The 11,338-nt window shown below is 50.7% G+C and overlaps 4 protein-coding genes across 4 annotated transcripts in view; 2 read left to right on the top strand and 2 right to left on the bottom strand.

Annotated features, from left to right (window-relative positions):
- MGYG_06410 (armadillo repeat protein) overlaps window positions 1-835 on the bottom strand; it is a gene marked incomplete at both ends in the record, with an annotated part of 3,194 nt that extends 2,359 nt beyond the window's left edge. The window contains 2 exons of the mRNA XM_003171818.1: window positions 63-482; window positions 553-835. Of these exons, the coding sequence (XP_003171866.1) occupies window positions 63-482; window positions 553-835 (703 nt within the window). The remainder of the gene's footprint in view (window positions 1-62; window positions 483-552) is intronic.
- A 1,304-nt stretch (window positions 836-2,139) lies between these two features.
- On the top strand, window positions 2,140-3,543 carry MGYG_06409 (hypothetical protein; the record flags this gene model as incomplete). Its single annotated transcript, XM_003171817.1, has 1 exon — window positions 2,140-3,543. One exon carries the CDS (start codon window positions 2,140-2,142, stop codon window positions 3,541-3,543), a length of 1,404 nt encoding a protein of 467 aa, XP_003171865.1.
- An 885-nt stretch (window positions 3,544-4,428) lies between these two features.
- On the top strand, window positions 4,429-5,821 carry MGYG_06408 (hypothetical protein; the record flags this gene model as incomplete). The annotated part of the gene is made up of 2 exons (XM_003171816.1): window positions 4,429-4,525; window positions 4,584-5,821. The coding sequence occupies 2 exons, from the start codon at window positions 4,429-4,431 to the stop codon at window positions 5,819-5,821; spliced, it is 1,335 nt and encodes a 444-aa protein (XP_003171864.1).
- Window positions 5,822-6,442: 621 nt separating this feature from the next.
- On the bottom strand, window positions 6,443-10,997 carry MGYG_06407 (hypothetical protein; the record flags this gene model as incomplete). Its single annotated transcript, XM_003171815.1, has 3 exons — window positions 6,443-6,604; window positions 6,661-6,849; window positions 6,921-10,997. The coding sequence occupies 3 exons, from the start codon at window positions 10,995-10,997 to the stop codon at window positions 6,443-6,445; spliced, it is 4,428 nt and encodes a 1,475-aa protein (XP_003171863.1).
- Between the last annotated feature and the right edge of the window lie 341 nt (window positions 10,998-11,338).

Here is an 11,338-nt window from a genome sequence, read left to right as displayed (position 1 = left end):
GGGCTAGTTTGGCATCAGCCGAGCAGGATCTGGTATGTATCCCAATGCGCCGGAGTTGGTACAGGAGTTCTCTGCTCCGGGAAGAACAAACCCCCCTGCAACGATGAACGTTGCCAGTCTTAAGCCCAATGCATCGAGAATGCCACACTCGGCCAGAATGCTCTTCTGCTGCTCTCCAGAACATGTCTTTGAGATGAGATCTGCTACAAGCTCTATGCACGGTTGGGCACCGGGAGAGCTGCCTGGTTGCTGTAGAATGCCACGGAAGGTAGGGATGTATTTGCGGGTGAAGAGTAGGGCTCCCATGGGCTGTGTCTGGTTATCTACATTTTGGTATACCAAGGCAAGCTGGTCCGCAATGGTGTTGAGTGTTTGGAGGACGGCGAGGGCGAGGGATCGAGGACACGAAGATGTAGATAGTATGGAGAGCAACGCGGGAATGGCCTCACCAGCCAGTATCGGAGAAGTGTATTCCGGTCCACCTAGACAAGTTAGAACCAGCATTCCTGCGCATACATGATAGGGATAGGGGACTCTAAGGTGCATACATACCAAGAGCAAGACTGCCGATGATGGTGATGGCCTGGAAGCACATCTCATCCTCCTCTGTCTGGTTCTGTTTCGGGCTATGAAACTCGGGCTTCCTGGCCACGCCACGGCGGCTCATCAGGACATCGGACAGGAGCGGAAGGATACCCAGCTCCGTCCAGGCCTGCTTCTTCTGGTTGTGGCCGATGATATCGTTCTTGAGCGAGCGGAGGGCGGCAATCCGGCCGGCGGTTGAGTCCGCGTTGCGAACATCGTCGAGGAGCTGCGGGCTAACGACTTTCGTCATCCTGCAAGAGAATCAATCAAGGCAGGCAGACTGACGACGAGAGGCCAGCCCGCAATGCGACGGATGGAAAGGTAGAGAGTAATGGAAAGCTTCTCTCTCTGTTTGTGTTCCTTGTTCTGTGTCTTGTGTCTGTGGCTCTTGGTTGCGCAGTTCAACTATTGAGGCGGGACAAGAAACGGTGTAGGACAGTCGAGAACAAGACGGCCAGAGGCAAAAGCAGGAGACACCACGTAGGCAGCAATTTCACGGTCCGCGGTTTGGTGGGAATATCGAGGGAGGGAGCTCGAGTCCGGCGTTTAGGCAAGGACAGGTTCGGTGAGTTAACGTATAAAGATCCGAAGGCAACTAGGAAGTTACCTAACTAGCTGGCTGGCTGTTCCAACTAGGTAGTTCGCTGATGTCGCGGACCCTCTCGAGAACGGTGACCCTGGCCAGCAAGTCCACAGCACCAACTCACACACACTCTCTCTGAGTCTCTTCTTGTATATCTTCAACTTCTTTCTCTCTTCTCTTTTATGTGTCTTTTCTGTGTCGCCCAAAACGCCGTCGTCAACTTGGCCCAAAAGAGAAAGTGCTTATGTAACACATATTACCTAAGCGAACTGCTGTCCCAAAACAGACTAGCGCTGATCATCTTATCTAATCAAATCTTGGTCTGGCCCAACAAGCTTCAACCAATCAGCGTTACTCCCAAGTAAACTTCTTAGTCATCATATCCCCGGATCACATGACTTCATTCACCTCACGTGATAATGATCTGTGCTCTATTTTCACGTGACTAAAAACCTTAAAATGCTCCTCTTATCTTTTTCTGCCACCTGCCACCGCCTTTTTACACTTTTTCCAGTTTGCAAAAAAGCCCAAAAAAGCAAAAAAAGAAAACAAACACCGCAAAAACTTCCTTTTCTTTTTTGCAAAACCGTCGACCTCTTCTTTTTTTTTTACTTCTTGTTTGTTCAACTTCTGCGTCTTCGTCTTCTTCGTCTCTTCTTATTCTCCTGTCTGCGTCTTTCTTTTTCTTTTCTCTGGCATCTTTTTCTCCTGCTTCTTTACCTACTATCAGCTCTTGGGGGCCCTTCTTCTTCTTCTTTTTTCTGGCCCCTATACGATATGCGCAGCTCGATGTTGCTGCAGCCCGCACGCTCGCCCTTGCCGCCTTGCCATAGACCCTGTGCTGCTCGCCCACGTGCGCCCCTCCATGCGCATCACCAGCAGCGACTCCAGCGACTCCAGGACGAAGAGGAAGACGCAGAACCAGCAGCAGCAGCAGCAGCAGCAGCACAAGTCCAGCAGCGGCGGCGATGATGGCCTCTTCCGCCGCCTCCCTGTCGCCGACCACTGCCGCGCTGCTACGCGCCTCGCCGACCTCCCGTCCTCACCACCACCACAATCTTCACAACCACCAACACCACAATCACCAACACAACCACCAGCGTCCCTCTCCCCTTCTGGCCTCTACCACTCCTCGATCCTCGCCGCGTCAGACAGAGAACAGCCACCACCAGCAGCCCCTGGTAGACAGCGGCCCCTGTTCCTCGCCTGAGATCGAGCAGCTGCGGACAACCTTCAAGCGGCAGACGGTAGATGCGGGCACCCAGTACTCTCGACCCTCGACCCCGTCAGACACTGCTGCTGCCGCCGCTGCTGCTACCGGTGATAGTTCACGTATGCCTGGCACTACCATAGGGACAAAACGCAGCACCCCAGATGCGACGAAAGTGATTGCGGCCCCCGGACCTGCGTCCGCTCCAGCCCCCTCGAAAAATCCCACTCGGCAGCAGCAGCAACCCCAGCCTCAGCAACAACACCACCAGCAGGAACAGCAGCAACAAGCACGTCAGCAGAGCCAGCGGCGGCAGCAATTGGATGATGATGACAGGCCACCAGAAGGCTCGGCCTCTAAGAGGCTACGGCCTGCCAAACCGCCAGTCAAGCTTCTTCCTCGCCGTTACGAGGCTGCAGACCCCCGGGACCTGGTAGTCCTGATCTCAAGCATGATCATGGAGCTCATTCGCTTCAACGACCAGATCCCGCTCCGGGATGGCAGGCTGACTCGCTTTCACTCCCGCTCGCCACCCCGGATTTCCGTCCAGGACTACCTGCAGCGTCTCACCACGCACGCAACGCTCTCGCCGCCCATCTTGCTTAGCATGGTCTACTACATCGACCGTCTTTGTGCGCTGTACCCTGCCTTCACCATCTCCAGCTTGACAGTCCACAGATTTCTCATCAGCAGTGCCACCGTCGCCAGCAAGGGGCTCAGTGACAGCTTCTGGACCAACAAGACCTACGCTCGAGTGGGTGGCATCAGTGTAGAGGAACTGGCACTCCTGGAGCTGGAGTTTCTCTGGCGGGTGGAATGGCGTATCGTCCCACAGCCAGAGGTGCTTGTCGACTACTACCTCAGCCTGGTCGAGCGCTGCGACGACTATGAGATGCAACCAGAGCTTCCCCCGGCTATTCCTCCGGCAGTGACGGCAGCCGGAGGTGCTCGGTCAATCACACAGGGCCCCGTCGTTCCAGCCTCAGCTGCTTCGGTATCGGCATCGGGACCCGCACCACCTGTTTCTTCGGCACCAACTGCACCCTCTGTACCAACCAACTCGCAGAACAAGTCTAGCGCAAAACCCGAACCACAAAAGACCACCACAACCACCAAAAAAACCGAACCAGACACTAAGCAGAGCAAGCCATCTTCTTCCGTATAAACTCGCATAATGCTTCAACCCCGGGCTAACATAGGCTGGGTTATCCCGCATTCTCTTCATCTCTTCACATTCTAGCTCATGCACTGCTTGGTTCGGACTCCTTTTTTATTTTATTTATTGGCGGCTGGCGAGCTTTAGGCGTTGAGGTCTCTTGTTCCTGTTCTACTTTTCGCGTTTATTCTTTTCTATGCAATATTAATAGATGATTTAGAAAAACGGCTGGAGCTCCTTAGCCAGGCTTTCCCCGTTCGATCTTCGATCTATACATAACGTGCGCTAAATAGTTCTCATGCAAAAGAGAGCCGCTGTCAGACGGCACCGCTATTACCCCTACTCTCCTCTTCTTCTTCCATTCTAGCCTGGCATTATTCGATATCCCCTGTTTATTCACACTTGCATCATACTGCTATGTAGATCTTCCAAGACCATATGACTCCATGATTCTCGATAGCTCATTCACATCTACTTCATTGAACCTGTTACTGCATGACGTCAAGTTGACAATATACTTGAATGTTCAGCTTCTCGTCCTTTTGCCATCTTTCTCTTTTACTTAGACTGAGAGTTTTGGTTTTAGGGCAACCTGGGCTTGGCATAAATTTCAACCTTGAACATTCCTCGTGCAAAACATCCTTAGCAGTTTCTATAGCCATACATTGCATTGCATAGAGCCTTTGATAGCCTTTGACAATAACTCGGTGACTTATGCATGTCGATCACAGTGCACGGCACAGTTTATAGATTACAACATGCTATTGCACATTCTACCTCGCTACAACTAATCTTCCGTCCAAGGGTAGACCCATCCCCCCCTATCAGTAGAGGTAGTACTAACTACGTATGCAGCTATATCATTATACCAAAGCTAGCTTCCATACTTGTACAATGGCAGCAGAAGAAAGATTAAAGGGTATCAAACCCCTACAAGGAGAAATATCCATTTTACCTTCTATTCAGGAACTGCGGCCAGTTGACTCATTTGGTTCGATCACCCCGCCTGCACTATACTGAAGACGACCATGTTCTAACATGTTTTATAGAAGAAGCATACGTTGCTGAGATAGACATAAAGTCATCAAATGTAGTTGTCAAGCTACTGGATACCCATTACCCGAGAAACCCTGAAGTCAGCCGATCCCATCTGCGCAGGCTGCTACGGCCAGATAGCCTGCCGGAACCATTGAAACAGGAGCTTGACGAAGCCGAGGGACCAAAGTCCATTGCTTCAATTCACGTACTTATCCCTCCGCCTTTGCCGGAACCATCGGAGATTCAGGCCCTATTGGCACCATATACCCCCAGGATATCACCGCCCAGTCAAAGTGAGCCCGACACCACCACCGCCACCGAACAACCATCACCACCACCGGAACCAGAAAAGCAACCTACTGTTCGGATCCAAAAGACACTCATATCCACTAAACCGCCTACAACGCCCGCCGAAGCACTCGAATGGTCCCGTACAAAATGGTCCACGATATATAACCCTGCAGCACGAAATGCAGCCCACGCACCACCACAGGTCCAGCTTGTGCGAGCCAAGGCATCAATCTCTCCTAGGGCAGGATTCTTCCTAGCCTTAGCAAAGGAGGTGGCTAATGAGAGCGTACAATCCGGTCGAGGCCGAGGCGTAGGCGTAGTTATCGCCGATCCCGAACTCACAGTCGGGAAACCCGACGATACAGATGACCTACTAAATTCCGTCGTTGCAGTTTCAGGGGATACGAGGTGGTGGAAAGCTTCGTTGGAGCATAAGCACGAGCACGAGCACGAGCACGCGCCAGAACATGAAAAGGAGTATTCCGTTGACGATGAGGCTGGGCCAGAAAACCACGCAGTTATGCGTGGCATATCCATGGTGTCGAGGAAACGGATAGCGTCAAACAAGCCAGCGACTGATGGAGTAGAAGTATCTGCTCCGTCGGAGGTAGAGTCTGCCCCGATATCGTCGACATCACTTGAATCGCATTTCTTTCAACTGCCTAATCTACTCAAGCCCTCGAAGGGCGGGTACCTCTGTACGGGGCTGGATTTATACACCACGCATGAGCCATGTATATGCTGTTCGATGGGCATGCTGCTATCCCGTTTTCGAAGCATAACCGTTTTGAACGCCGGCATGCGAAGGTCCGCGGAAGGTAATGCGCTGGACGCTGTGAATGGGTACGGCTTGCACTGGAGGGAAGAGCTTAATTGGAGAGCCATCGGGTTTGAGTTTTTAGAGACAGGAGGGAGGGCAGGCAAGGCTGATGGGGATGAAAAGGAGTTCAACGCTTGAGCCATTGTCACATATTGCTTTTTGCTGTTTGTGTGGCATTCATTCCACTGGCGGGGAAATTCTCAGGCCAATATCTTTTTCTCCTTCGTTGGATTCTTGACAATTACTTCGTGGCATGGCGTTGGGGATGAAAAGTGTGATTAATAGTGCTGTTTCCCCTAGTGGCGCTTGACGTGTTAACGTGAACGGCGTGACACATAGAAATTCGACGTCAATTAAAAAGTAAGGAGGTTCAAATAAGGAAAACAGGTGAAAATTTTTTTAGTCTCAAGCTTTTTGGCTTTTCAAGGGAGTAAAAAGAAACAAACGGGGTAGTTGGCGATTAACACAAAGGTAGAATAGAATCGAGTGATAATGAGACAGAGTTGTTTTTGTCCCCAATTCCCAGAAATAACCGAAAAAAAGTAAAAAATGAAAAAAATGAAAAGAAACCAACCCGTCTCCGTTGTATGAGAATGAGATGAGTCGTAATCACCAGCATCTATCATAAGCCCGAAAACCGATTTTTTTTAAAAGCCGATTCCATTCCACCACTGTGAACCAGGTCCCTTAACTCGTCACATCAAAATATTGATCATTACCATGACTGAATTAAGGAATGACAACATAACTTTTGTTCTTTTACTTTGCATCTCTGAGAACGGCTGCCCACTGGGTAATTGGTGGGATTCGGTGCAAAATGGGATCATTAGGAGTCTTCTGGGCAATGGAAACGAACAACGCTTCAAGGCGCTGGATCAGAATTTCCATGATACGGGGAGCAATTTCACTTATTGTAGGGTCCTGGATATTAAAGTTAGTGACGGTGGATTATATCCGCGGGATGGATAATGGCTTACAGAGATGTTAACGGTGCGAAGAACTTGCTGCAACCAGTTCAAGCGTTCCATGATGTGAGTGTCCATGGACGAAGACACTGCGGCACTAACGGAGAGAGCAACCACAGGCGACAAGCTTGCAAGGTACGATGGATTATATTTCACGAATAGGTTATTGAAGAGATCAGGCTGCTGGGAAGATTGAAGCCACTATAGAAAAAACATTGTTAGGGTCAAAATAAACTGTCAAAGCTTTTCTGTCAGGACATATGCGGACATACCTTAATAGACGCCTCCTCGTATCTACCATCCTCCATAAGCTGGCTGATTTGAGTAAGCTCAGTCTCTGTGGCGGATGGCTGGATGTTGTGAACGACTTTCTGCTCAGCGAAGATTTGCTTCTGCGAGGGCTCCTGCTCCTGCTCCTGCTTGGCAGACATCTGGTTGTGGAGCTTAAGGATCTCAGCGCCGAAACCATTCTGAGCCTGGGCAATCGTAGACAAGGCGTCGTTCATGTTGCTGACCAATGATACAAGCTGGTCGATCTTGGTGCTGTCGTTGATCTGTTGGCTTTCAAGATGCTTCATTTTGGCAGCGAATTTCCGTTCCACATCTTTCGCGACCCTCTCAGCTGTGTGGGCTTGTTCTTCCTTGAACGCTGGGATAATGGTTTTGTTAACGACACTTGCAAGTCCATTTTGAATGTGACCAGTTATGGAGGGCAACATAAGCTCAGACATGGCGCGGACGGTAGCAGGGGTCTGCATTGCTTTGGAAATTGCTTCTGGCAAGGCAGCCTTGACAGCACCATTGATGTGCTTATCCAAGGCAGAGGCAGTATCCTCCTTCAGAGATGGAAGCACGGACTGTTTAATGCTTTCGGAGACAATGTGGGCAAGGGTTTTCTCAACATTTTCGGACAACGTTTTCGAAACCAAGCGCAATACTTCATCCTGTCGAATAGTCGCAAGTTTATCTTGGGCACGACGATCATCCTCAAAACGGCGATACACGGTATCAAGTCCTCCATTGAGAGATGCAGTAAACATCGAAGTCAAGTTTTGTTCGATTTTCTGTACCTCCTTAGATATAGCTTGCATAGACATGACCGATTCACCTGGCATTTCAGTCTCAACTTGGCGAGGGCGAGGTTGCTCTGCTGGAGTATGCTTTCGGCCAATAACCTGCTTAACAGGCGACGTGACTGGGGCATCAGAAGAGTCCTCTGGTGCCTTTGTGGTGTCCTTAAGTTTACCAGCAGCGTCTTTCTTCTTTTTCTTCTTGTCTGGCTTTTCGCCAGTGGTCTGTTCTTGCTGGGGCTGAGCAACGGTAGAAACGGATTCCGCTACTGGCTTCTTCTTTGGGGACTCAGGAACCGACGAGTTGGTAACGGATACAGCGTCCTTCTTTAATTCCTTGGTGTCGTTACGAGAGCTCTTGGGAGGCGTACTTCCTTCTTCAGCCCGGCTACTATCATCTGCTGGCTGAACGGGCTGAATTTCCCTAATTTCAATATACCCCTTCTCCAATGCATCCACTGACTCAATGATTTTGTTGTCGATATCCCAGCCCAAGTCAAGTTTTTTGATGCTAAGGCAGGTTACACCACGGGAATGCATAACGTATAGCTCGAATAAGCCGTTATCTTCCTGGCCGGCAGACTTTGTCAATGGGAGAAGTTCAAGGCTTCGCAATTGACCCCGCGAGCCAAAAGAGATTTCTCGAATTCCGCTCATGCAAGCGGTTGAGTCAGGCTTAGGAAGATCGGGGTCTTTGTTCGTCACAGCCTGAATAAATGCTGCCTGGGACATTGGGGGAAGTGCATATCTGGGTGCAGACAAATGAATGAAGTAGATTGAGTTTCTGGTAGGGTGGCCAACGACCACGATTCCGGAACTCGGGTGGTACGCAATACTGCAAATTGCATCTGATTCATTGCTGTGAGGGAAGTTCAATTCCTGCACGGCCTTTCCTAGGCCAAGGTCCCAAAGCTGTAGAGTATGGTTTTGTTTCAAACCTACAAGAATATATCTCAGAGCATGGGCTTTCAGATAAGGTCTCTGTTTGTCAATGAAAAGAACAGAGGTGGGCCAGCATTTCTCATTGGAGGAACCGGTAACAAGAGTCAGGAGCGGGATGCGGATATCGCATTTGTTGGAAACAAGCATTTCATCGATGTCGCGGATATCCCAAAATCTCAATCTGCCAGTCTTGTCAAGCGACGCAATGACAGTATCATCACCACTAAAAACGAAGTCCTTTCCAGCCTTTCCAGTAGCGATTTTGATAGACTTCTCCTTGAAGTATTTCTCAGTATCCACCTTACCTGGAGAAGTGAAACCATACTCGGCCAAAGCGACACGGGGCCTAACAATGTGAATAGACTTGCCACGGCCGATAGCGAAGAATTCAGGATGGCGAGAGCTTTGCTTCGCGCGAGTCTTGAGTTGTCCGCCAGAGGCATTCTCGTCCGAGGTTGGGAAAGGTGGAAAGATCAAGCTCTGAGATTCGAGAACATCTGACTCGAAATAATCATCGTCCGCACGGGAAATGGTAGTCCAGTAAACGGAACCGCTAACGCCAATACCAAGGAAAGCCTGCTCTTTGATAGCAGAACCGGCTGGTGCCTGGGACACGGAAACATTGAAGATTCTGTCATTGGTTGAGCGGAAGATCTGTCGGTCATGACCATCGTCCTGACGAATAATACGTGCTCCACCGTTTTTCGCAAGTGCGTACACGATATATTCGGAAGTTGCGGAGGTGAGTGAACGATCGAGCTGGTCAAAGCCTTTCTTAAGGCGAGCAATATCCATCACCCCATCATCACGAATGCCAACCGGTTTCAGATTTGTCTTCCATGTAATGGACACGAACGGCTTCAACGGGAAGTTGTAGACAGGGACGATGCGATCAGTCTCCGCCTCTGTTTCCCAGTTATCCGCCACATTTTCATTTTTCGTTTCCAATTTGTTGTCCTTTTTGGTCTCATCGTCACCGGAGATTGTTACAACTTTGACAGGTTTCTTAGCGTCTTCCTCCTTCTCTGGAGGCTCTAAGGCACCGTGCATAAGTTTGGGAGAATTGGCCGTAGCTTTTGCTGGGATGTTACTTCCGGGGGCAGAAGGTTCAGGCGTGGGCTTCTCGGGTGCTGGTGCAGATTTCTCCACTTTAGCACCCGGGATAGCTACTGGTGTGCCTTCAACTCCTGCAACACCTTCCGGAGTAGAAACCTCTCCGTTATCCTGGCTGGTAGACTCCTTGGCTCCTGGGACCGCAGTTTGTTGAAATTGGGCCTTCTCTGGCGCAGGCTGAGCAACGGAACGCTTCGAAGCCTCGGGTGAAGTGATTTTGGCTTTTGGAACCTCCTTCCCCGCAGTGGTAGCTCCAACCGCAGGGCTAGCACGGCCTGAATGCGGCTGACTATTCGGGGATCGGGTCCTCGAAGATGCCGCGGCAAGGTGCTCAAACGGGTTGACATGACTGAAGATTGTTCCTTTGTTTGCTGCCTTAGGTTGCGAGGGGTCAAACTGAGTAACCTCGTTTACTTCAGCGGTGCCAAAAGTTCGAACCGGAGAACTTTTACGTTCCTCAGACGAAGTGTTGGAGAGATGCGCTGGAAGATCACTGATGTTGGTATTATCTATAGCTTGGCCAGAAGGTACAGTTGGAGGAGCAGATGTTAAATCGGCCCCCTTTGGCTTTTGAGCGGGTGGTTGGTTTAACAACCTCAGCAACATCTCCTGAGTTGCGTCTCCAGAAGGCGTAGGGGCCACAACCAGCTTTTCAGCTGGGCTGTGTCTCCCTGGTACAACAGATGATGGACCCGGAGTAGAAGAGGCACCACCACCATTTGATGGGCCACGGAGAGAGGCGAGAATGTCAGAAGCCGAAATGTTACGCTGGCCAGGCATACGAAGGCCGTTACCGTTAGCACCGTCATGCCCAACTGGCTCAACACGCATTGAAGCGCCGGATGGGAGTCCCGTCTCGGCTGGCGGGTTGGAGCTCTGTCCACCTGGAGGCTGACTAAATTTCAGCAATTTGAGCAAGTTTGCACGGTCGTCGTTCTGTGGGGTGGAATTATTGGGGCTTATCACGTCCGATCCATGCTGAGGAGGGTTGGAAGGGAGTGGAGGGCTAAGGAGAGGCGAGGAAGCGTATGGCGCGGCGTAGCTGAACTGAGTAGGCGACGTGACGCCAGGCGATCCCCCGCTCCGCTGCTGTTGCTGGTGCTGGGCAAACTGCCCAGTGTAGAAGGGCGACTGGCTCTCATAAGGCTGTCCGCCTGGGGACGGGCGAGGTTTTATTCTCGCGAGCAGAGCTTGCAGGTCTGCAGGAGAGCCGGGACCAGCCATGGCAAGGAGCGACGGTAGCTCAAGCTACCCGGGACCGGGTTGTAAGGAAAGGCAAGAAAGGGAGAAGAGAAAACGCGACACCAAGCTTCTAGGCAAGCGTGCTAATGCAATTCTAACGAAAGAGAAGATAAAAGGAAGAAGGAGGGGAGTGAATCGAAGGGAGGACGTGAAACGGAAGATGAAGTGAAGTTGAAGGTTGAAGAAGCAAAAATAACAATAAGTCGACGGTTTTGGTTTTTAGCTCGAGGTTGGGCTGTTTGTCCTGTTTGTCCCGTTTGCTCTGTTTGCAGGGTTCGCCTGAGTCAGCAGCCCGTCGATCGGGCGGAAGAAGGTTGGAAAGT

Source organism: Nannizzia gypsea, genomic scaffold (assembly GCF_000150975.2).
Source record: "Nannizzia gypsea CBS 118893 supercont1.5 genomic scaffold, whole genome shotgun sequence".
NCBI lineage: Eukaryota > Fungi > Ascomycota > Eurotiomycetes > Onygenales > Arthrodermataceae > Nannizzia > Nannizzia gypsea.
Note: the sequence above shows the minus strand (reverse complement) of the source record. Positions and strands in the feature narration are given on the sequence as shown.